The 26699-nt window shown below is 39.8% G+C and overlaps 1 protein-coding gene across 10 annotated transcripts in view; it reads right to left on the bottom strand.

The window, feature by feature from the left end:
- Positions 1-26699, bottom strand: part of EHBP1 (EH domain binding protein 1) — a 330844-nt gene that overhangs the window by 91960 nt on the left and 212185 nt on the right. For all 10 annotated transcript variants that reach the window (XM_039528959.1, XM_039528958.1, XM_039528957.1 and 7 more), the window contains 4 exons: positions 13819-13997; positions 13129-13177; positions 5712-6626; positions 2965-3108 (listed from right to left, as the gene is read on the bottom strand). In XM_039528959.1, coding sequence (XP_039384893.1) covers positions 2965-3108; positions 5712-6626; positions 13129-13177; positions 13819-13997 — 1287 coding nt within the window. The remainder of the gene's footprint in view (positions 1-2964; positions 3109-5711; positions 6627-13128; positions 13178-13818; positions 13998-26699) is intronic.

Here is a 26699-nt window from a genome sequence, read left to right as displayed (position 1 = left end):
CCAGCTGAATGCCATCCAGCCGGCCTACCTCCAAACCACACCCAGACCACATCCGGCCTATCTCCAAAGCATGTGCTAGAGTTCCCCTTTGTATGCTGGAGAATGGTGTCACCAGAGTCTGAGACCTCCCGGACTATGGTCAGAAGGACTGGGTGGACCCTGTGGTAACTGGCCAATGTATTGCTCACCCTATACATCCCCCATCATATGCTCTAGGAAGTGAGGGCAGCCTTGCCCCCTGCTTCTCTCACTTCTATTGAGCCTGTCCTGCCCCTGACCCTCCGGATCACCAGGCCTCTGCCCCATGAGCCTCCCCAGCTGCCCCATATGTATCACCTGAGCAGAGTGAATGCCATCTAGCCAGCCCATCTCCAATCGCACACTGTGAATCTCTCTACACGCTAGTGCTCCATACCACCCACTTCCTCACTCTCGTGGGACAGCCTATTCTCCATCATAGTCCCACAGCCTGCCAGGGATATCAGTTGGCGGTTCCTCCTCAGAGCTGTGAGCATGGTGGATGTGGTTTATGGAGTCTCTAACACTTGTTCCTTTTGCAGTCAGAGGGAAACCTGCCGCACATCTGCGTAGCGTCTGTCAGGCTGCAGCCCGTCTTCTGACTTCTCCAAACCGCCTGCTGAGGTTCTGGCTGCACTTTTCCCTACCCCACCTTGTTTTCACATACCCCATCTGTGGCTTCATCACAAGGCCACCTCATCAACCTCCTCCTGGCACTAACCATGAAGGCCATCCACCAGATGATGAAGAGGAAACTCAACAGAGGAGTGGCTCTTTGGCTCTGGGTCCTGTTTCCAACCCCTCTTTGCTTCCTCACTTTCCCCTTACTCCATATCCTAATCTCGCTGTTCGTCACTCACCCAGCCCTGACTTCTCTCCTCTCTGAAATCCAGTCGGGTGGCTTCCTCCTTTTCCTCCTCCTTGCTACCTGCTAGAAGGAGCACTGAGAGCCCAGGTGAGACAATAGTCCAGCTTTCAATTCCTGTGACGTGTGCACAGTGGCCCCTGACTTGCAGGAGCTGCAATTGCACAAAGGGTATGTCTACACTGCAAGGAAACACCTGGAGCTGTCCCCTGTCAGCTAACTTGGGTCTTGTGGGGCTTAGACTATGGGGCTGTTTAACTGTGGTGTAGACATTGGGGCTCAGGCTGGAACCTGGGCTCTGCAACCCCGTGAGTGGGGCAGGGTCCCTAAGCCCGGGCTCCAGCCCGAGCCTCAACATCTACACAATTTTTAGCCCCACAGCTTGAGCCCCATGAACCCGAGTCAGCTGACCTGAGCCAGACATGGACATGCCACGGGTCTTTTATTCCAGTGTAGATGTACCCAGAAAGTCCTTCTAAGTCCCTGCAGTCCCAGGCTTAAGCATGCTCTGTACAGATGGAATCTTCAGAGAATTTAGCTGCCAAACTCTAACAAAGTCTCTCCTGAACATGTGTGAACTGATATTCTCAGTGTTTCATAACTTGGCCATGCAGTATTTGGGTAGATTTTTATGAGGATGACCAAAAGCACCCCTGATACCAGTGTAACCTTCCTATCAAATTTCAAATTCCTGCTCCAGGGTTAGAGCTTCTCAATGACATGGTTGTAAGAATTTTTTAACATGGACAAAACAACGTATTTTCCCTTAGCCTTGTTCCGAAAAACAGCTAAACTGTTTCCTCCCCGCCCCCAAAATTTACCAAAAAAATATATAGGCACCTGGCATGGAAAATTTCAGCCCAAATGATTAAAGTTTGGAAAATTTATATGGAACTGAAAACATGGTCTTACAATAAAAAGTGTCAAGCAACCTTAACTAGGCATCACTACCTGAGCGTGCTATAATTCCTTTCCTATAATGCAGTCTGAGCGATTGAGAAAACCTATTTTTTAAAATGAAGGCGAAATTTCTAGTAACATTTGATACTTTAAACTCATTTGCAAAAAATAAAAAAATTCAGATGACATCTTCTCACCATGTAAATGGGGCTTGAGCTTTTTTTTTCTTTTCAAGAAAAATTAGTAAAAACGTTTAGTTTTTTTGGGGAAGAAAAAAAACATTTTCTAAGGAAAAAAATACCTATAACTGCAGAATCAGGATGGCTCAGAGAATAAAATTTGCCAAATTCTAAATTCACTTATGTTTGTGAAATCTCACTCCAATCAAACGGCAGAATTTGACCCAGAGGGCCAGACTATATTAATGGTGTGAATCAGTGAATGATTCAAAATCTTTATCACAGTCATCATAATTTAGTCAGACTGAAGTTTTTAGTGAAATAAGTGCTGTAGTATCAGTTCAGTCTCTAATACACAATGGCTAGAATCACAAAATTACTGCACATAATCTGACACAACAGGCAATCTCTGCTTTGAAAAGATTTGCATAAAAATTAAGTTAGCTTTAATCTTCAGAGAGAATGGTCCCCTCCAGGTCACCACGGAGGTTACTGGTGGGGCAAGGAGTCGCTGCAGCTGCCTCCACACTGAACCTAGTTTGCAAAGCTACATTTTCCAATGTCACCAACATAATTCATTCTTATGGTAAAAGGACACCAGTAAAAATAGGGTAACACGCTGTGCTATAATTTAACAGGTAGTTTTGCTTTTCATCCCACTAGTGTCTTAATATTTAAAAACAATCCTATACGGTGCTCAGAGCACCTCCAATGAAGTCTATGGGCCTTTTCTATTGACTTCAACAGACGGAGAGTCAGATGCTAAAAAGAGCTGATGGTAACAAAGCACCTTGAAGGACTGGGACATTTACTGGGACTGGGACATTTACTGGGACATTTACTGTGGAAAAAATATTCCCTGTGGGCACTTGCCCCCCACAGAAGTTACATTTTGACCAAACAAAAATTAATTAGCTTATTAAACCAATTAAAATATAAACATGTTAAGATGAATTAAAATATTTTCTTATGTTAACTGCCGTGACGGCCAACACTGCTTACATCGCTCAGCTGCTTAGTGTGGGCTGGGGTGATAGTACTGGTTATCTGTTTATTCCCTGCCTTTAAAGCTGCATCTCTTCTTGCTTGCTCAAGAAGAACTCTTGCTCGTTCTTTAAGTTCTTCTTGTCTTGACAATATTCGTTGCTTAAAAATAAAGAAGTAGAATTAATGGCAAAGAAACCCCACCATATTCAACACTGATAGAGCAGTTAGTAGCCAGGAGCCTGCCTAAATAATAAAAGTCAGGATTCAGAGGATTACAGCTTCATGAGGTGACATAACATTCTACAGCAATGGAAAATAAAGAGGATAAAAATGTAAAATTAAAAAATAACCTCACAAGCTTTTATGACGTAAACAGAGTTTCACTGATTTTCTATCAGAGGGGTAGCCGTGTTAGTCTGGTTCTGTAAAAGCAGCAAAGAATCCTGTGGCACCTTATAGACTAACAGACGTTTTTTGCAGCATGAGCTTTCGTGGGTGAATACCCACTTCTTCGGATGCAAGTGCAAGTGCATCTTCTTGCATCCGAAGAAGTGGGTATTCACCCACGAAAGCTCATGCTGCAAAACGTCTGTTAGTCTACAAGGTGCCACAGGATTCGTTGCTGCTTTTACTGATTTTCTATCAACATTTAATACCTTAAATTTAGAGCTGTCGGGGAAAAAAATGAACCGGCTAGATGGAAACTATTTTACATCTACTATGTATTTAACTATTTAAAATATGTACGTAAATGTAATTCTTCCTTGGCTACTGACAGCTGGTATAATTCCGCTTCCGTCCCATAAAGGGGCCCACACGCAAGCTGCAAAAACAGCAAAAACGTGTGCCGGGATTCTAGCTACAAACAGTCAGAAGAAAGTCTTTTATATCCATTCGCACAACTGACTACCTCTCAGAGTAGAAACAACAGTACAAGTTGCTCTACGTAGGCACAATGGATTGACTGGAACACTTACAAGTGCATATGTGCATAACCCTGACTCTTTGACTCTGTCCAGTTATGTGACTCCTGAAATGAAGACCCTGGGGACAATGGCCCTTCGTGTGTTTTTGGCCCTGGAAAGAAGGCCTATATATGAGCTAGAGCTGGGGCCATCACGCTTTGGAGGATGTGTTCCTGCAACAGTCAGGTTTATGTGCTGTTTTTCTGGCAAAGGCTGTGGCTGGTACAGCTGAGGTTTTAAGTTTGATTAACTGGTACAAATACTCAAAAGGATTAACTACCCTAGAAGGCCCCCATAAGCCATCCCTTCATCCTTCTTAGCCTATTTCCCCCTTGCACTGAAAATGTCAATACAGAAGACACACAGCCTCTACCTGTCATGCTATTTTCTGCGGGCCAGATCACTCCCTCCCATTAAGAAACCAGTTCACAGGGGAAGAGTTGCCAAAAAAACTTCATGAGGTTCCACTGCTTTTGGGGAGGTGTTTGGGGCTCCTGCAGAGTTTACAGTAGAGTTGCAGCTGTGACACTTCTCCTTTCTGCACAAGCAGGGAGAGAGCTGCACCTGGGTCTCAGAAGATGGTCCTAGTCTAAATCATCTCCTTTAAAGAAGAGTTATTCACCTAACTTGTAAAAGAGAGTGAGCATGTAAAAAACCACAGTTCAATATTCTGTGTAAACTTAAGAAACATGCCTGTCTGTCCATCCAGCCAGCTCCTGTATGCCCACATCACTGTAGTAGTGTTCAATAGAAGTACCAAATTTCTTAAAATAAAATGTATTCAGGTCACACTTGATTGTGAAAGGAAAAAGGGGTCCTGAAAATGTAAAACGCTGCTCCATCTGAACCAATGCACAATATGGCCGACTAGCCACACACATCTCTTTTCACAGCTAATGGAAACTAATCAAAAGAAAGCTAAAAACAAAGAAAGTTGTCCTCAGGAAAAAAATTACGGGCCTGATTTGGCTCTCTTGAATACGAGGTTGATAACATTTTAGAAATATTTGTATGACTGATTTGATTTAGTAGGATACAGGCAGGGAAAGATATAAAAATGTTAGCATTTATGTAATGCTTTATGTCTTCAAAATACTGTACAAATATCAGCCAATTAATCCTCACAATATCCTTGGGAGATATGTATGTATTATCCCCATATTACAGATGTGAAAACAGACAGTGGTTAAATGACTTGCTCAAGGCTGCACAGAACATCAGCAGCAGAACCAGAGTTAGAACTCACAAGTTCCTTGCTAACAGGTGTGTGTTCAGTTCACCAGGCCATGCTACTTCTCAGATAAGATTTGAAATATTCCTGGTATATTCTGAAGCGTTCAAAAGTTTAGAAACTGCACACTGTTGTATATGAATCAATGAATGAATAACTTTTTTCATGTACTGCTTCAGCATGCAATATTCACAAAAAAAGCTTGGGGGTTCCACAATCAATAGCAAAAACCTTGAAGCTAGACTCCTTCAGCTGGCTGAGAATACAATTTTATTTACTTTAATTGGAAAGGGAGAAAAGATTAACAGTAAGATAATTCCTATAAAAAGAGTTATGGATTTTTTTCATGCAATAACTCTTTTCAACATCACATGCTCTTTCCAAGTATTCAGCTAGTGAAGAATATCTGGTTTGTCAGACAATAAAAAAAACCCAAACTCCATCTCGCCTGTCAAAGACACAATTAATTATAAAGGCGATGCATAGAAATTAACCTGAACAGTAACCCCATTTTGTTTCAACTACACATTGTTTGTTTATGTATACATAAAGTTCAAATTTCTTACCTGTGCAGTTTTTGCAGTTTGATCTGTGTGATTTATAACCGTTCTGGTGTCAGTGTCAGAATCGGTCTCTATTGGCTTCAGAGAAGTAGGTTTTTTCTTTGTAAGATCTGCATCCTTGTTATAAGAGTATCCAACTTTAGAAGTGGGAGATAAACTTGTTTTTTTGACAGGTGAGCAAGGATCTGATCTCCTGCTCTCTGTGGATCCTGTATGTCGCAGCTTTTCTTGCTCTGAGAAACTAATGGTACTGTCTGAACTCTGGTGTCTTTTCTTGTCAGCGTCTTCACAAACAACGGTTGGAGATTCATCCTTTTTTTGATCACTGACATATGGCAAGTCACTCAAGTCCAAAGTGTCGACTTTCAGCAGTTTCTTCCTTCCCAGCAAAGGCTGTGCCTGTGCTGTATCTGCACTGCCGCATTTCCTGGCCTCTTCAGATCCAGAAGTCCCTCCAGAGCTCTGCTGGGATTTCTGTGGATCAGTGTCACTTCGAGTCCTGCGAGAAGAAGGGGAAGCCGTGCTTGGGCTTAAATGGTCATCAGGTGTCGGATGCTCACTTTCTGATTCTCCAACACCACTGTCATTTACAAATACAGAGTCATCCTGTGAAACGACGTCTGCCAAACCACTTTCAGGCTGGTGCAGTTCAGGCTCTCGGTTCAGATCATTAAGCTCTGCATAGAACTTTTCCTGATCGACAGAACTGTTTGTGTCCGTTTCATAGTTACCTACTTTATACGTGCTTTTACTACTGTTCTCCTCTATCTGAACCACATTGAGTTCTTGGCCACTGAAATGTGCCCTTATTTGATAGAGATAAGTCATAACGGTCAGTTTGTCAGGAATTGCTAACAAAACCATGTCAGAAGGTTCCAGCAATCGGGATATTCCTATACTGGCAAACCCATCATATGCCTTAAAAATAAACAAAGCAAGGATTATAATACAGTAATTTCATCACAAAGCATAACAACTCAAAAATGACAATTGAAAGTTTCATTTGAAAAAACAAAACAGTTAAAAATATGAAGAATCCTGTGGCACCTTATAGACTAACAGACGTTTTGCAGCATGAGCTTTCGTGGGTGAATACCCACTTCTTCGGATGCAACTTGCATAAGGTGCCACAGGATTCTTTGTTGCTTTTACAGATCCAGACTAACACGGCTACCCCTCTGATACTTAAAAATATGAGATATTGAAGTTAAAAATATCAGATATTGAAGTTAAAATATCAGATATTGTGGGCCTGATTCACCATTGTTATACTGTTGTTTTACTCTACCGGCTTCCACGGAGTAATATAGTTCTGAATTAGCTGTTTTGTATTTGCCACTGTATAAGCCAAGTTTTAATATAGCACAACCTGTCAATTTTCTTGACAGATTCTACACAGCAGAATCTCCACAGGAACCTAAATCAAGAGAATAAAAACATTGCATTCGTTTTTAATATATTGTCATGCTATAGTAAAAACAACAGACATTACTCAGAATATAATAGACACATTCATGAACAAATGGATGTGTGTGAAAGTGGAACCTAATTTTTTTTTTCCAGTTTTCATTAACAAAATCTATTGGCATCTTAAATGGTTCTCACTCAAGAAGCAGGAAACAAGCAAATTAAAAAAAAGTGTAAGAGCTGAAACAAAAAAAACCTAAGGATGGGTTTTTAAGATAAGGAACAAAGATTATAAAGAAACACTACACTAATCCATCCTGGGCTTTATCATTGGTGATCAACCTTCTCCCTTCTACTGGCCATGTAATTGCAGTGATTTGTGTTGATGAAAAAGTACAGCCAGATAACCAAAATGAACTACACCCTAGATTACCTGATACAAGGTACAAGTCATATTGTTTAAGCACAGAAATGTATTTCTAAAACATCTACTTGACACTAAACTTATATAAAGAGAATAGTGAGTTTATTTCTCACTTCATTTCTGTTTGAAAGCACTACAGAGCTTGGGTACTACAACGTATGTGAAACCACACTGTATTATTTCTGCTAGCCCTTTAAATGACTATGGTTGGTGCATCAGGTTTTTCTAGTTTTGAAGACTTAAAGCTGTTTCTCAATTTACAATTAATTATTACTCTCCTGGACTAACCCTGGAAGACAATATTGTGTTTCCAGGAAGCCTTTAAAAAGGCATCCTGTTGGTTATTTTAGATTCACTTGGGTTAAAGCATTAAAAATTCCACTCGTTTTGCCTCTATTCCCCTCCCCCCTTAAATAAAAAAGGATCATTTTTCTAGGGGGTTCTAAAGTTCTAAAAATCATAACTAAAATATTCTGAATAAAAGGAATATGTTAAAAAGCTGATTTAAAAAATAACAGCAGCTTTTTAACATGATGATATGTTGAAACTTTAGCTGCTGTTCCTAATGCTTTTTAGCTTATTGTATCCCGGATGGTTTGAGCTAGGTCCTAGAAGTTCTAAATTTGATTATGTTGTTCTTGCCTTCTGATTCTAGGTTGATCCAAGAGCCCAGGAAAAGGTCTGGTAGAGGGCTGGAGGGGGAAGGAGAGAGAAGAGCGTGGCTGGGAAGTAACACGGATGGGGTATAGGGCAGTGGTTCTCAAAGCCGGTCCGCCACTTGTTCAGGGAAAGCCCCTGGCGGGCCAGGACGGTTTGTTTACCTGGCACGTCCGCAGGTTCGGCCGATTGCGGCTCCCTCTGGCCGCGGTTCGCCGCTCCAGGCCAATGGGGGCTGCGGGAAGCGGTGCGGGTCGAGGGATGTGCTGTCTGCCCTTTCCGCAGCCCCCATTGGACGTGGCAGGTAAACAAACTGGCCCGTCCGGCCAGGGGCTTTCCCTGAACAAGCAGTGGACCGGCTTTGAGAACCACTGGTGTAGGGGATAAGAGAGCACATGGAGGGTTGGCACAGAGCCATAGTACCTGGTCTTGGAATGCAGCTCTGGAAGAGAGGGGAAGAGAGAAAACATGGAAGGAGGCAGGACACTGGTAGGGACGGGGAGAAAGAAATCGAGAAGACCTCAGGAGTGCAGAGAAGCAGGAATACAGAGGGAACATGGAATAGGAATTTGGGTGGGTGGTTTAAATTGAGTAGGGTTAATTTCAAAGTTTGCAAACCTAAACCTCAGGAAGTGTGTGAGTTTCGACTCTACAAAAAGTATGTGTGGACTGTGTTTTAGAGCAGGTTGGGAAAGGTTCACACTTAATAATACTAAAGCAGACAACTTTAACTTTGAACGGTGGATTTAAAAAAAAACAAAAACATATTCTTGACGTATCTAGGATTATTAAGGATTATCTGTTAAATTTTGCTCTTTTTAGTGATGTTTCTGATTACTGTTTGCCAGTGGCTCACACTCCCTTTCTTTCTCATTCTGGACAAATTGTGTACTTTTGCTCATTTGTTTTTCCATAATTATTGACAATGGAGTCATGTCTCAATAACTAATTTCAAATCACACAGTTTCCACAAGCAAACACGTTTACAACAAAGAATTCTATTCTGTAAAGGCCAAAATGCAGCTACAGAACATTACGTTGCATAATGTTAAAAACAATGAATGGATTATATAATATAATGCTACAATTTATACTAGAAAAGTTAGATTTCTAAGAGACCTGATGCCCAGTGGAATGTAGTTACTTTACAAGTAGACATAATGTTGCCTTTTAAAAATGGAAAAACATTAGAGGGGGAAAAATCAGAGATCAGAGGGGAAAAACTGTTGAATATAAATATGTAGGTTGGCATGTAGACTTTTGATTACTGATAGTTCTATAAATAATAATTGCATGTTGTGGATATATTCACATACCAGTGTATACATTTTTTTCCTTCTTTTGTAGAAAATCCAGTAAAGTCTTGATTTTCAAGCAGATACATGCTATTCAAATTGTATAATGTTATTCTTCTGTTTAAGCAAGTAGGCATACATATATTTTATTAAATGTGCATATAACTAAGGCCTGAATCCTGCAAACACTTATCTACGTGCTTTACTTCACAGATGCAAGTAGTCCCATTGAAGTTAATCGGACATCTCATCTGTTTAAAATTAAGCATATGAGTAAGTGTTCGTAGGATCTTTTGCAAATATATAAATTTGGATTCCTGGCATAAAAATGTGACTGTTACCATGAAGGCAGGAAGGAATTATCCGTGCTTTTTGAGTTTTTGCATAATGTTGGGGATTTTCTTTGATATTTTAAACTGTTGCCTTCCTTAAGAGGTCACTTATTTTGATAAGGCAGTAATAATTTGAGTACAAATTAACTTGAGAAATTTAATATTAGTTAATCAATATAATGTAATAAATATTGGTTTACTATTTTCAATCAAAATACAGTGTTTATGTATCTTTACACTGCATTTCTTTATTAATAACTGTCAATCATAAATGTTTATTACTTTCACTAACAGTTATTTCTCTTTACAATATAACCTTTTCACATTAATAATACTTAAAGTAAGAGATACGTTATTGCTCAACAAAATTAGTCCATAAAAATCTTTGTTAGATTGAAACATACTTTTAACATAATTTCCTAACATGAAACAATACATTACAATTTCCACAACATAAATTCTTCAACCTAATAAAACCCTCTCAAAAATATAACAATCGGGAAACTAACAGTTAAGTTGCAACCACTTCACTCAGGCCATACATTCCTGCTTCACATACTCTCAAACCCCATGGAAGTTGCATCGAAGCCTAGTTTTGTCCCCTTATCATCTGTGAAGTGAAGAATATGTTACCAGGCAATTGTAAAATGCCATTTCCTTATCAAGGGCTATATTTCCAATATAGTGTAACTTTAACATATAGTTTGTGTTTACATATTAAAAACAAAACAAGATAGTACAAATATTAGTTGGTCAACACTATAGGTAAAGCTCTACAAGTACTAAGGTAAATGTAAAACACCATGGACTAGATGGAACTATATCTTTTTATGCTAGCTGAGAAACTATTCTCATATAGTTTACATATTTCATAATCCCAAAGATAATCACATTTTCTCTTTTAGCAATAAAATCATCTTAATACTCAGTCAACATAGTGCATTAACAGAAATCTCATGGAGCTCTGAAATATATTAATGCACCCTGAACTAAATAATTTATTTTTTTTTGGAGCCAGAAAAATTATTCTACAGAAATTATAATATATGTTCTGCACATTAGGCAACATTTGATACACTTGCAACCTTAACTATTTCTTAATTAAGTTTTTTTTTATTTATTGATATATCCTGACAAGTTGATTGATGGACACCAATTGGAATCCCTCAACACAAGCACCACAGGCAGTATTCTAAACATTTCCCAATTATGTAACACACTGACATATTGGTCAAGATCAGATGTCACAGGTAAATACCTTTTTTACTCAGCACTGCTTACTGATTAAGAAAATAATTAGCTTGGTTTATAGAGAAACTCTGATGTGCTTTTTGTAACACTACATTTCAATATATAATTATATACAGCAATTACACTGAAATAGTTACCTCTTCAGGAGAAAAAATACCAACATAAACAAGGTCAAACACTTCTCAAAGGAATATTCATCTAGGTTAACCTTTACATCTATGGTCAATAACCTTTTACCTCTTTCCCTGCCAATTTACAGCATGGGAGAGGGAAAAAAGAGATGCTTCAGACAAGAAAATTGTCTTATTAATTCATAGATGTTATTTTAATTGGTTAGGAGGAGTCATTGTCAAATGTGTTACACATCTGCATGGAATTTATACACAGCCATTGTTCCCAGAGCTGCATTCATTCCAATGAAGGGCACACAGGGTTATCAGGCAGAACTGTGTGAGACCAGGAAATAAATCTGCAGGAAGCAACTGAGATACTCAATGTAGCTGTCAGGCAAAGGGTTGCAAAGTGATGAAAGAAAAAACTGCACAACAACAACAACAATTATTTCTTTAGCAATGGGAATTATATACTGTTAGGGAGATTGGCTAAAAGGTTTTCACTATAGCTCACCATTTGCCATCACAGTTGTATAAATAAAATGATGATATAATTGATTTCACATTAACAGAGCATTTTTAAAATAGAACATCTATTCAATCTACGTTTTATACTACTACTTGACTAGCCCTTACAATCATGGGAGCTTGAAGTTTAAAATCACATGGTCATAGAAAGCTTTGTGATGTCACAGATAATCCTCTTAGGTCATCACAAGACTTCACATATTATTATGAAAAAGATGTCAAAGCATGCACTGTCCCTGGCCCAAATCACAAGGGTAGATGGCAACAGATCAGAAATGCATCATAATTTATTACACTTTAGCATTATTTTAACAATTACCTGCTTTTGGGGCAATGCATTAGTGTTCAGAATGCATAAAAATATGACTGCCGTTTACAATTTTAACCAAGCACTTCTACAGAATGCAAATGGATATGCAGTCCAACAGTCTTCAAAGATATTTCCAGTGCAAAAGCGTCATAAACTATAGTTTAGTAAAAAGATATTTTATTTTGCTATACATTTGATTTTTTCAAATTTCTTATAGTGAATATCTTTTTAAAAAAGAGTTTAAAAAATAAGATCAGAGTATCCAGAAGACAAGCTAAGAAAAAAGCAATTTTGCACTGATTTTCAGTTATAATTTTATTATAAGTGAATCAAGTAGAAAATGAGCATTTTAAAATGTATCCCTCGCAGGCCAAGCCCATGCATCTTATGAAAATTAAAGTGTGTAACTAGTCTAAGACACTGGCAGCAATCAGCAATAGAATGTTTTCTTGTAACTCCTAAACTGAGTTATGCTTAGAACTCAGATCACTGAACTTGTTTCAGAACATCCCATGGCCCAGTACACTACCACATAATATTTCATTAATGTTTTCGTCTTTTTTTTAAGAAGTCATGTTTGAGAATATTTTTTCCCCTAAATATGATGTGTAATACAAAAAATACAGCACCCAGTACCGCCTAGTTTTATTGACAATGCTGGATAAAAGTGTGTGGGAACTTTTATTTTTAAAAATATAAAAACTAGTAAACCAGCACTGATTATGACCAACTCAATGATTTCTTTTAAGGTAACGGACAAGTCTGGAAGCAAGTAATTATAGAACAATAATATCTTGTATTTCTTTTTTAATTAAACGGCTGATTAGAAAAATAGAAAAGATCACAAACCCTCTCTCTGTTTGCATTAATGTAGGCCATACAAATATTAAACTCTAATGCCAGCCTGGCACTTGTTGTGAATGTTAAAGACTATGACAAACTAGAGTCAATAATGCATCCGATTTGAACCACAGGAGGCTGAATACCTTCTGTGAGCTGCAGTTATGACCTTACAAAACAACCTCTCTTTCCCAAAATTAATAAAAACCTGCAGTGAAGGCAAAATTGAAGCTATGTGGGTTTTTTTTCCTGGCAGTTCTTACCTTTTTGTTGTTCTCTTTAATATCTTGAGGATTCAGGGACTTGTAGTCACTGAGGGGGAAAATGGCACAGTGGGTATGTACAGTATTTGATAAAAGCAGCAGTTTTAAAACAAACTGAATCTAAAAATTTGACATACAATAATATCCTACAGTAACTAGCAATTTCACAGCAATTCAATCAACAAAACTAATAGCGTGGAAAATTAAATAAATAAATAAATAAATAAACCCCAGCGATTTCATGTTTCATTGCCTGAAGCCTTCCATCTAAAAGAGAAGTTAAGGCAGGGACTAGAGGCCGGCCCTGACAACCAAATTTACCATGAGGTAATCCGTCGTCGTCAATGTACAAAGAGCTACGGGCTTATTTGTCTCATCTCATTTCGACACTAACACAATTTTCATAATCATCCTGAAGTCAGTTTTTTTTTTATATAAGATTAAGAAGAAGAAAAACGTATCATATGAAGGAGAGAAAGGATTGTTTTTGGAGGGGAGAACAAGGGAGGTCATAAAGTTTGGCCATTTGTAAATTGCTTTCCCAACAAAGAATGGTGCCCTGTAGAAGAAAATTATGAAACAGACGAACATTTCAAGACCTAATAGTGAACAGTGGTTTTACTCTTCTGTACATTTAATTGTAGCACAGACATAAAATGTAAGTATGATGGTATAAATGTTATGACTTACATTAAATCTGGCCTAAAGTGGTGTAATATTGCACAGAAAGATAAACCATTTCTCCATGATGTAGTAAAATTGGTGATTTTCACTCCCCTATAGTTTTTTGTAACTTCTTTGCACCATACAAGCAGTGACTGACTAGCATTTGGCTTTCTCCCCAAAACAGGACTTGGTACTGGGCTTGGCTGGAAAAAAAGAAAAGAGAAAAACATAAAAGAATTTAATGGAAGATGAGAATTAACATTAATTGACCTAACTAGATGATCTGCATCCTTTGATGTCAGTTTAGGTCCTTCAAAGCTGTCAGTTTATAATGACTGTAACTTGCAAAAGACACAAATAGTCAGTTATTATCTTCAGTCTTAGCCCTTGGCACTTGCCTCTAAAGGATGTAGATATACAAAATTCTAAACTTATATATGAAATCAGGCCAAGAATTGTACCAATGGAAACACCATGTTCAAGTGCTTAAATACTTAAGGCATACTATTGCACAGTCTGGGTTATGTTATGCACCCTTAAAAAGATTTTCCAAAATGCAGTCATGTAAAAGCATCCCCACAAGCCCTTTCACTTTTAATGAAGACAACATTCTGACTGGATCAAAAGCAAAGCATATCAGGGTCAAAGTTTACCACAATTTGTGATCTACTATTGCAGCACAAAGATCAAAGTCCCCGTGTGTGACATACACTTAATACATTAATCTTGTATACATTCAAGTGTAAAGTTTGCAGCTGTATGTCTCATGTTCAAATATTTTGTTACATAAAATGTAATGACAGCAAGATATTTTAGTGTCATTTATGAAATATCACAGCAAAATGACTTCATTACAGCAATTTTCATTTGTTCTCCTATTTCCCTCTGTTTATTTGGAAAAAAGATTCAGAAGACAAATGCTGAAGCTGGATTAGCTCTGATTTAAGACAAACAACGTTAGCTAATAATGTTTCTTTTCCAGTGAAATAGTTACAAGGAAACAACATCTGGGATGCAATAGAGAATTTCATTTCAAGTATTTTGAACTTATCAAAATGTCCTTAAGTTTCTTGAATTTAAAAAAGAAATTGCTAATTCTAGTTGATATTTTCAAGAAAAATACATTTCCCCATCAAAAAGACTTCTCAATTTAAAATGTTCTTGCATATAATGAAAGGAGTTAAATGAAGTTAACAGGCATAAATCCAAAACTCCAGGACACTACTGAGAAAAACAGTTGAGCACATTAAAAAAAAAATATAGTGTAATTAAAAAATTATACAGATACCAAACATGCCATTTGCTCAGCTTAAGGCTCTGAGCCCTCCAAATTAAAGTAAAAAGGGAACAAGTCATTCACTATATCACAGCCACTTAAATTTAACAAGTAAATCCTCTGTCCCTGCTGCCTGTTTGTGAAAGACCAATGATGCCCCCACTTGACTAAAGCATGTCAGTGCTAAACAATTCAAACTGTCAACCTCACACAATCTGATTTATGTTTTTACTAATTGTGGGGAAGATAACTTACAGTACTTGTAATAGAAATACCATGCAGGTAATTTATCATTTTTATTACTTGTTAGACTAATAAATTGTTATATAAACAAACCCACCTCAGCATCGTATTATTTATATTATTATAGTGCACTATAGTTGCACTGCTCATTCAGAGTGCACAAAATCTGTATTTTACTTCAATTTTGTTTTAATGTTCAAATGTATCCATAGAATAACTTTTCACAAAGGGTGTTTCAATTCAGCTAACAGTTTAAATCAGGGTGAGCTAACTGGAGCTCTTCCATTAATGATACAACAAACATTCTCTAGGTTAAATACACTAACATCTCAACAAAGGCTTACAAAATGAGAGAGGAAAAAGAGGTAATATCTGATCTAATTTCTAAACTTTTTAAATATCAACACCACGGGCCAGATTCTGATCTAACGGATATCACTTACTAGAGTCTTCAGTGGAATTACTCCAGGGTCACTCTGATGTAACTGAGATCAGATTCTGGGTTTAGGTCTCTCTCAAATATAAATGATAGTTTATCACTTTGTTTTCTTCATCACAGAGTCCCAAGCTTTTGGCATTTGAGTATGAAAAAAATGCATTTGAGGTCTAAATAGTTATACACCTAAGTAACGTGGATGATAAAATTATGGTAATAATGCTAAATTGTATTTTAGCATTTTAAAACTCAGAAATACCTCTACCAAACCATACAATATTGACTTGCAGACAGGATATTAGAAACTATTTATTATTGGATTGAACTATAAGGCCTTAATATTACATAGGTAAATTTCACAGATCTGATGACACTAATATGATTTTAACGTGGATAGTGATAGACAGCATTCAGCACTGTACACTTGTTGCTAAAACTCTCCACACTATAAAATGTTAAGTATTCCAGTCAACATCTAGAATCTTTTTGGTCAAATGATCTGAAGCAACACTGCATTTTAAGTGCCTTAATTGCAGATATTTAACGTACATTGAATAATTAACTCATTAACTATATTGTATTAAAATAGTTAGAGACGACTAAGCCTTTAAATCCATATTCCTGTGGCCAAATCTAACATTTCAGCATATTCTTTACAAATTAATGTACTGTTATTGGATATAAAATTTGAAATGATACATGGCTAGGAAAACTTTCATTACATTGGAATCACTTGGGGTGGGAGGATTTTGAACTTAAATTTATGTTCTCGTTTCTAAAATGATTTCCCACCCCAGAATGCGTAAGACACTAGCATTGTATGCTGTAATTATATAGATTATTAGATGGAAACAAGATGAAGAAGAAATTCTATGCCATTCTTTTCTCTTATCCAGATTTAGCACCTTAAAATATTTTGGAGGAGGGTGAAGTGAATCCTGTGATGTATATATGTCTCTCTCATACAACTCTCATCAGAGCTTTTAGTACTTAGTCGGTGATAAAGGCATTCAAATCAGTACATACTGGGGAAAATATGAACAGTAACTGAGTGATGAGCAGACACTATGAACTTACCTGGGAGAGGGGAGCAAGCTCATTTTAATTGTTTAAAACTCTGTCATGGAAAACATTTCCTTTAAATAAATAAATGCAATATCAGTAACAGTGGCATATCTCTGGCATGTGCTTTGTTCTACAAGATTAACGGGAACACTACTGGTGGAGAAAACGAATACATAATGAGCTTTTTTCTGTTTAACTATACACTCCAACAAGCACTCACACACAATCAGTTCAAATTCAAAACTCAAGCTCACTGCGCTTATTTTGGAAATACCTGTAAAAAAAGCACACACATCCAAAACAGGTTGCTAGATTTGGTCATGCGTCTGCAGCTTGTTCAATCTAGTAAATATTTTGAGCTATGGCAGCAAAATCTTCAAATGTTGCTTTCTCGGATAGAGGACTGAGCAACAGTTTAATATTAGGTGGTGTATTAACATTCCAAGGTATCAGAATAATCATTTTGGCCCAGAACCATAAAGGGATTTGGGCATTGCAGCGCTGAGCATCACAATGGCTAAGGTTTAGGCACCTTGAAAATCACTAGAATCCACAAACCCTTTGTTAGGTATCTAGGATCCCACTACAATGCATGGAGAAGAAACAGACGCTTGAGAATGGGCCACAAAAAAGCTAGCACGTGAGGCAGGGAATGGCCTAAGATAGCCAACTGGAGATGCTGACAAGAGGTACGTCTCAAGCCCCGCCCCTCTCCTGGAGCTAGGTGCTTAAGTAAGTCCGAGCTGCTCTGTTTGCTATCCACAGCTGGGAACCCCTCTCTGGGAGGGGAGGTGCCTTAGGCAAGAACGGTGGTGGCACACATCTAACTCCACACAAAATAGCCAGTGGAAGGAGGTGGAGGCAGCCCAGTAATTCGGGCACTTACGCAGAATGTAGGAGACCCTGGTTCAATTCCCCACCTCTGCCTGGTGACAAGAAGAGATTTGAATGTGGGTTCCCCACCTCTCAGGTGAGTGTCCTGGGCTCTTTCTCTGGCCCAATTAATATTTAATAAAAAGTGGATCAGCTTCAAGACAAGTGATTGAGAGAGACCCATATGAGAATATTCCATAGTTCAGTGGTTAGGGGTATATCCAAACCAATGGGCTCAAGGCTGCAAAGGAAGCCTCTACCCCTCCCCCAGTTTTGTGTGAAGTGAAGTGTGCTCATAGAACACCAGCTACCAGGGCCTGTAGGCCTGTCTCCACCTGGTTTGAGGATCATGCTGGGTCTTAGGCATGAGACAGGCATCTGAGCACCTGCCTGAGGCAGCAATATGCATTCCCCCAGAGGTAGAAACTTAACTACCTAAGGAATTTTTACAGCAAAAATGTAGTTGCCAAGTGAGTTTAGATACCTACAGAGTAAGGCAGCAGCCAACCAGGGGGTACTGTGGATTGCAGTGGCACTTAAATCTGGGACTTAGGCACCTAACTCTGGTAATATAGATGTGTAAGACCCTTTGTGGATGTTGCCCTTTGCTGTAAGGAATGTGTCATAGGGTGAGCTGGCCCTTTAAGGGGGTTGGAGCTTAGCCACACCTGTGCCAGGCTTAGCCTACCTTCCCAGGTGAAGGGAGTAAACCTGGGGATCACGTGATGGAAGGACGTGACTCAGAACCAGGCCTACTGGGAGATATAAAGGACAGCCTGGTGACAGTGAGGAAGACTCCAGCGAGAGCAGAGCTGGGAGTGTGCTATTAAGAATGGGAAGAACAGCCAGAAAGGGCCAGTGAGGAGCCCTAGGCTGAGTATCTCTCCAGAGCTCTTATGCAGAAGGCCTGGGAAAGGAGCCTGCAGGGAGCTCCTGTAAGCAGCGTGGTGGCCAGGAAACATGAAGGATTTGACACTAGATTGCTCTAACACAGTCAGCTCTCCCCACTTGGAAATTTCCCTGGTGCAGGGATTCCCCAGGATACATAGGTAACAGCCTCTATACTCCTGACATGGGTCTGTGCCTAGCATGCATAGAGCTCTGACTGTTCTTGGCTGCTGGACAGTCCCTTAGGAATTATTGCAGCCAGGGCTTTGGAGCTGTGCTCCGGCTCTGCTCCAGCTCCAGGCAAAAACCTGCAGCTCCACTGCTCCGGAGCTGCTCCGCGCTCCAGCTCCAGGCTCCGCTCCAAAGCCCTGGTTGCAGCCCTCGCCTGTGTTAGAGGTCTCAAGGGGTGCTCTAGCTAACTCCAGGGGCTGAACCAGTTCATAGCAACCCCAGAATCCAAGAGCTACAAAGATGGAATAAAACCGCTTTGCATTCTCCACACTCCAGAACCCAGGCTGCCTGGGCACCTCCTGAAAAATATAGCTGAGAATCTGGGCCACAATTCGGGCCATTTTCTTCACTACAGTGGTAAATCACCCAAGGAATGGCCCAAGCAATTTTGCTGACCAGGGTGGAAAATGTCCTCCCACCCCTCAATAGTCAAGGGGGCGGGCGGGGTGAGCGGCATAGCCGTTTGACATCCCCTGGAAGTTGGCATCCAGGGTGACTGCCCTGCTCACCCACACCTAGAACCAGCCCTGAAGTCACCAAAATATTACTGTTCGCAAATAAAACACAAAGGCTCTCCTCCCCTTTTTTGATCAAAGGGTTGTTCAGCTATTAGAGATTCTTGCCATACACAATCTGATATTTATTGTTACCACTTTCTAAAAACACATTTTTGGGGTTCTTGCTATGTGACAATCCTAATAAAATCTGTCATCTTACACTTCATACAGCAGTAGTCAAAGAGGCCCAGCACACTCATGAACAAATCATGATCGAATATTCTACAAAGTATCTCGTAATATCTCTGCTCTCATTTAACTTTCCGTACTCAGGACAGGGAGAAACATGTCCGATCTCCTGCCCTTAAACAGATTATAGGGATTTACACAACTCAGCTGCTTCATAAGATTACTTTTACTTCCCACATGTGATTAATAGTAAATATAAAAGTAACTTCCAGATTTCTCCAGCATCAGACATTTAAACCTTACACCTTGCGCTCTCTGTTCTTCTGACTGTTATGTGCCTACAGCTATTATGGATATGAAACAAAATATATACTTTATCTTAAAAGGCTTAGTCGTAAGCTTTTAATTGTTTTTCAAAAGAAGTGGTATTAAATAGATTTAATTTTATCACAACCAAACTATACAATGTTCAATCATAACCTTAATATTCAGACATCTGCCCAATTTAACATGAGGCTGTGATGTTTGAAGCTGGACAGATTTGGAAGGTGAGCAGGGGGATGGAATCCTTAGGCCATGTCTAATGTTGGCTGTCAGTCACGTAAGTGAAATAATTTTCATTCTTATGGATTTTCAGTTGCCAACTAAATGTTTTTGGGGTCAGGAGGTTGGAGAGTGCTTTTTTCAAAGCAAGCCTGGGAAAATACAGTGAAAGCAGAAATAGTATGGTGTATGCTAAGACTCTGCGATCTGATATAAACAACTCTTTGTATACAGCACGAACAGCACATCCTCGCAGTCGAGGAATGGGGGAAAAACGGAATCATGTACGGCTGAGGATTCTACTCTCTTCCTCCATGGGCTTCAAAATGATATTGATCTGCAGGAGGGGCAGAAGGCATTGGTTTATAGTACTGTACAGATTAGTGACATGCAGGGAAAATGGGATAGATGGTTAAGAAGGAATTTATTGCAAGATATATCCCACCCTAATTTGGCTCCGATAAGTTGTTGTTGGGTTTTGTGTGCTTCCAGTGAGCTTTCACTCTTGTTGGGATCTAGAGACAATGTACTTCTTCAAGACATAATGTGCCTGCTGCTCAGAGTTTAAACTATATGCTTTATACCCACAAGACAATCCTGGATGATGACACATGACATCAAGTAGAGCATATGACAAAACTAAGCAACTGTTGTAACCTTCATTACCCAAGCCCCTTATTGGTTGTTACTCTCTTTTGCTGAGTCACATCTAAATATTCTGTACTGGGAGCGCTATACGGATGGGTGCTGTGCAAATAACAGCAATCTCAGGGCACAGGTGCTGGGAATCTTAAGCATACCAGCATCTGAAGGTTAAGACTTCTCAGTTTACAGTGGAAAGGGGGTGGTGCCACACATGCATGAAGGCCTGACATACTGGGTTGAGGCGTTGTTAGAACACCCCTAGCCAGTCCCGGAGTGGGTCTCGCCAGCAGTACCCTCATTGGCTGATTAGTGCACGTGGTTCCAGGTAAAGTTTGTCAAAGATTCATGCTTAGATTAGGGGTGGTTAATTTGGTTCAATACATCGTTAATAAAACCAGAGTCCAATCTGATCTGGATGCATCCATCTTTATTTTTAGCCAGGCACATGGCTATTTTGCTTTGTCAGATGCATGACATGCATCCTCCCACTACACCTTTTAAAACAGCTGGCTCTTTAAAAAGTTGCGACATGTGGCACTTACAGAGGTGGGGCTTGGGAGGGATTACATTTTACTGCATAAGGTGCAATTTGTCTTCAGAGGTTGGAATTACAGAAGGGCTAAAGGCCAGGACACTGATTCTGTGCATTAAAACAAAAGCGCTTCATGTTTTACAGATGAAGGACCAAACTCACTAGCCCTGGTACAGGGAAATGGAACTTAAACACTGCATCAAGCAGGATTCAATCCAAGAGAGGGCAAGTACTGTTACTGTTGTTGCCTCACTTCATGGTACACCTCTACCTCGATATAACGCTGTCCCCGGGAGCCAAAAAATCTTACCGTGGTATAGGTGAAACCGTGTTATATCTAACTTGCTTTAATCCACTGGAGTGTGCAGCCCCACCCCCGCCCCGAGCACTGCTTTACCGCGTTATAGCCAAATTCGTCTTATATCGGGTTGCGTTATATTGAGGTCGAGGTGTATTTGACTGAGGATAGCTTTACTTTAGGGCTGGAGCTGCACTCTTGGAAGACACTGCTAAGGAAATACTTTGAATTAGGGAATCCTTGCCTGCTGTGCCCACATCCCATCCAGCCAGCATTTCCCACCTCCCTACTGATGCTGTAGACACTTTGCTCTACTTCAACCCTTTCCACTAGTAGCTCTCTGCTAGGATTTATGCAGGCCTACTCAGGTGTAGATCCCAGTGACTAGAGACCTCTGTTTTCCCCCTCCTCCATCTGCAATATTTCTTCCTTTACAACTATCTCCATATACCTGTTCATCTTAGTTTCCCTCATTCAACTGAGAGGTAGGGATTTTGTGTTTGCATTGCTTATTACCATTATGTTTAATTAGCACCACTCAACCCATCTGAAGATTTAGACAAACTATAACTAGGAATCCTAGCACCATGGGCTCCTGGTCCATGACTGACACTCCTAAGTGCTACGATAATACAAACAATAATGATAATGAAGTGACTGTCTGGCTACTGGACAGAAGGATTTTTTTTCCATTATAACAATGACGTCTAAGATCCAGGTACCAGCTTCAACCTGCCATTGCCGAGCCTTTTGTAAAGCCTCATGTTACGGCACCTACAAGCTGGAACATTCCTGACATAGCTGTGTGGGAACTTTTGCAAGCATTGCACCCCCAGCTTGACAGACCTGAATGATGATTTTAGAAGACCAATGTGGATGAGCAAGTCAGGGAATCTAAGCACAAACTGGATAAGCTACAGGCAGGAGCAATATGCTAGAAAATGGCAGGCTTTGTTTTGCTAAAGAAAAGTGCACCTGGACATGAATGTAACTTGATTGTTTTGGTCAACTTTCCCCAGCCATCTGGGGTCTGCCCTACATTACAGACTTGCCCCTCTGGAGCAGGGCCACCTGAGTACCAAACAACCCCTACAGTGAATACACTAAGTTGACACCACTTTCATAAGGTGCGCCAGATTTCCATTTTTATACCACTTCCTCTCAGGAATGCTTCCCTTGCTTTCTTCTAAGTTTTGGGCAGGCGTTTTGATGTAACTTCCTGAGGTGTTTTTTTTTTTTTTTGAGTAAAAATATGCACAACTATCATAACCTATCCTTCCCCACTGCATGACCAGACTTTGAATCCTAAACGTTTTCATCATTGAAGGACAAACGACTATCACCTGAACTACAGGAATAACCGTATTATTCTCCTGAGAGCAGGAGAAGGTTATGTCCATAAACCACTAAAAGTGGATGCTTAAAAGACTCAAACAGTGGGTTATCCACACACAAGTAGAACTACTTTACAGACAGCATAGCTAAGGGCAAAGACACGGGAAGCTCCTTCTAAGAGGCAGTGTGGCTAAGTGGATAGAATCTGGCTCTACCACCTTAGATAGACAAGTTCTATTAACCTAGCTTGCAGTTTTGAATCATTGCTTAAAAATATGGCTGGAAAGTGTATATAATTATTAACCAGTCAGTAGAAGTGAGTTTTAATCTCATGCTTCTTCTGGTTCCTAATTATTTATAATTTGTAATATGGCAGCACCCATAGGGACTGTCAAGGATTGTCCTGCTCTCAGCAGATGGGAGAGCTCTTGCCCCATATGGTGCCTCCAGAGTGGAAAAATGGTCTCCTGTAGCCATATCCTGAGAATTGGGGATGAGGAGAAGAGTGGCCCAACCCACCACAACTGCTCCAGCAGGTTCTCCAGTGCATTGTATGCTGCTGCTGCAGAAATCACTGCATGTGCAGAGCTTTTGGCCTTCTGCCAGGGTGAGAATGTTCACGGTTTCCTGGCATGTTACCAAAATTAAGCAAGCCACAGATCTAGATGGGAATTAGCAATTTTCAAAGATTTATAATTCCGTTAAATCCAAACTACACCTCCCTGACCCCACGGCTACTACCGACACCTTTCAAAGGCCTGCTGCAAACAATGGAAGTGTCAGAGCTCCTCAAAAAAGGCCAGAAGATTCTTTATAATGGAAAGTGTTAAGCAAACTTAAAAGTGGTCACTGCCAGCAACTCCTACAAGTAGTGACTTCTCATGGCACTAACTGAAGCTCCTAAGAAGCTTCTACTTTTCTGTTACACTCATCCCACATCAGTTCCAAGAGGCATTTCTTTTTCATGTTGTCAGATAGTCCTAACACGCTGTATCACATACATTCTATTGTTCTGCAGAGTTCTGATATTATTCCTTTTTTTGACCACTGCTCTTTCATTCATGTTAATTTACATCATAGACATTACTTTCCTAGATTAATTATTTAAGTTTACAGATATTTTAGTCTTTGAAAAACTTTGCTTTTAAATATGCTGGAATCCAACTCAGATGTTGGGTTTGCATAGGCATAACACCACCAAGTTGAATAATCTTCATGCTGAGGGGCAAATAAGGGATATCTTTAGGGCTGGCCCTAGTTATCTAGGCAACAGATCCAACCCCTTAATGTTAGGTCATAAAATGGGAATGGTTTCCACAATCTTGCAGAAGGTGCAATAATCCTTGTGACCTCAGACAAAATATTGTTGTCTTAGAAAGTGTGTGTTAGGATGGATATATATGAATGGGAGTTTAATTGAACTAAGCTGGTGTTAGACTTGCAAAATAGATATTCACTGACTTATCTGAAACTAGTGTATCAGCAGCACATTCCATGTGAACAATATATTCCACATCAATGCTGTGATGAACAATTCATATGAACTGCCTCAGATATATTGCTGAAGTTGATTGGTCTACATAGGACTTTTTATAAAGTGTTTTTATTAACAGCAGGATCTAAGTGTAAAATACATGTGGGGATACTGGGTACATTTGTGATGTTCCCAGGAAGCTTTTGGCCAAGGTCCCTTGAGGCTGGACGAGCTGGGTTCGGTACAGAACTAGGGTGATGGGAGTAAAGGTAGTTTTCAGCAACTTTTTCATTCTCCCAATTCTGGGGTCAGCCTGGTCCCCAGAGTGAGTTACAGAAGCATGAGGGCTGCTGTGAGAATTCAGGGATGATAGGGGTCTTCTAGACACACCTCCTTACCCCTACCCACGTCTTTTACACTGTGGGCCTGCAGCAGCTAGGGATGTAAGAACAGCTATGGAAAACCTATGCTACTAGGATAACCTTAGGTAGAGGGAATCCTCAGACAGTCATTTATGCCAGCTTCCTGGATGCTTTGTGCCACTGGCAGGGAGAAGTGGATCCATAAACTATATATGTTATACTTATAACATCAGGCAACAGGATATGAGAAATGGAAGGAAATATACTGATCTATTTTATTTTTATTATTTTATTTATCATACATGCTGATTATGTGTGAGAAGCCTTTAGTTTCAGGCAAAGATATTCTCTCACACATATTGCTTAATATAGGTTACTAAGCATGTCTATGCTGGGCAAAGTATTATGTAAGTAGAGATGCATACATTGGCATTGTTACAAGTTAAACAAAGACCATATCTGCCAGTAGTACTGCTTTGGAAAACTTGTCCAGTAGAGATTAGGGTGTAAATTGTGTGGTCCTTCAAAGCACAGAGATATGTCTGTCTGTCTGTCTGTGGGAAACTCTACGCTACAGCGTTATATCGGCACAGCTGCGCCACTGTAGCACATCTGGTGATGGAAGAGCGCTATCCTGTCAGCATAATTACTCCACCTCAGCGAAAAGCGTAAACTATGTTGGCAGCAGAGTGTGTCCCGCAGACATAGTGTCAGTGTGGACAGAGAAGTTAGCATTATTCGGGCAGGGGAGGGGGAAGGGAGAGCTTTTTTCACACCCCTCTGTGACGTAAGTTAGATCAACTTAACTAGTAGCGTAGACCTGCCCTCAGGTATTATACTGCCTCCATTACCATAGTATTGGACCACCTCACAATCTTTAATGTATTGATCAAAGTAAGTGAAGTAGAGAAGTACTCTTATCCCCATTTTACAGATGCAGAACTAACGTACAAAAGGCCAGATTTTCAAAGGTAATTTAGTGAAGATAGGTGCCTATTAGGATTTTCAAAAGTGCCTCGCTACTGGTCATCCACTAATTTCAATAGATTATAACGGTGAACAGGGATCATGAGTTTCCTGAGACGTGATATTTTTGAAACTTGGAAATGTGTGTATTTTGTTTTATTTTTACCCTTTTGCTTGAACAAATCTTTACATCACATCTTCTGAATGCTCCTTGGTATTTTATCACACTGCCTAATAATATAATTTTAAAGAAGTTCCGAAGAATTGGATTTAAAACCTTACACTGAGCTTCAGAACCCAAGTACCTCACTCAGGGCCTGACCCTGAGAGGTTCTGAGTGCCCAGATTTCTCACTTAAATGGGACTTATAAATGCTCCTTGCTTCTCAAGAGCAGACTGCCACACAGGAAGGCTCCCTCCCCACCCAACATACGTTCTTGATTAGTCATGAGGAAGTTTCAAAATCTAGGGTGAGATAAGGAAACTTTCAGTAATGAGATCCTGAGCCTTTCACCACTAGGTCACAAGTTCAATTCAAGCTCAGGTCAGTAGTCACTAAAAGTTACCATCTGATGGCTGTCTGGTGAATTTGGTGGCCTTAGTTCAGTTCCTAGTGGGCGAGTGTTCACATTATAAAAACCACTGATAGCTGCATCAGCTGGCATTGAGAGTTACTGCAGAGATGAAGAGGACAGAATGAGCTTGGAGACTGAATTATCCTGTCACTGGTAAGTCCTTCTAAACAAGGGCTGGGGCAATGCTACGCTGCCTGTGAGGTATCCATTGCGGAGATAATCGAGTACTTCATTCACCAACACCTTTCAATTAGCAATAAATTCATACAAAAATTACAACAAAAACCAAAAACAAAACAAAAACCAGGGACTATTTAAATATGAGAGAGCCAGATTCTGCCACCCTTAATGTTGTTAAGTAGTCCCACTGGGCCGAATGCAACTACTCAAGGAATAAGATATTACTCAACCTGGAAAATGGTGACAGAATCTGGCCTGTAATTTGGCGTTAATGCATATGTGCTTCACATATTTTTG

Source organism: Mauremys reevesii, linkage group 3 (genome assembly GCF_016161935.1).
Source record: "Mauremys reevesii isolate NIE-2019 linkage group 3, ASM1616193v1, whole genome shotgun sequence".
NCBI classification, from domain to species: Eukaryota; Metazoa; Chordata; order Testudines; family Geoemydidae; genus Mauremys; species Mauremys reevesii.
Note: the sequence above shows the minus strand (reverse complement) of the source record. Positions and strands in the feature narration are given on the sequence as shown.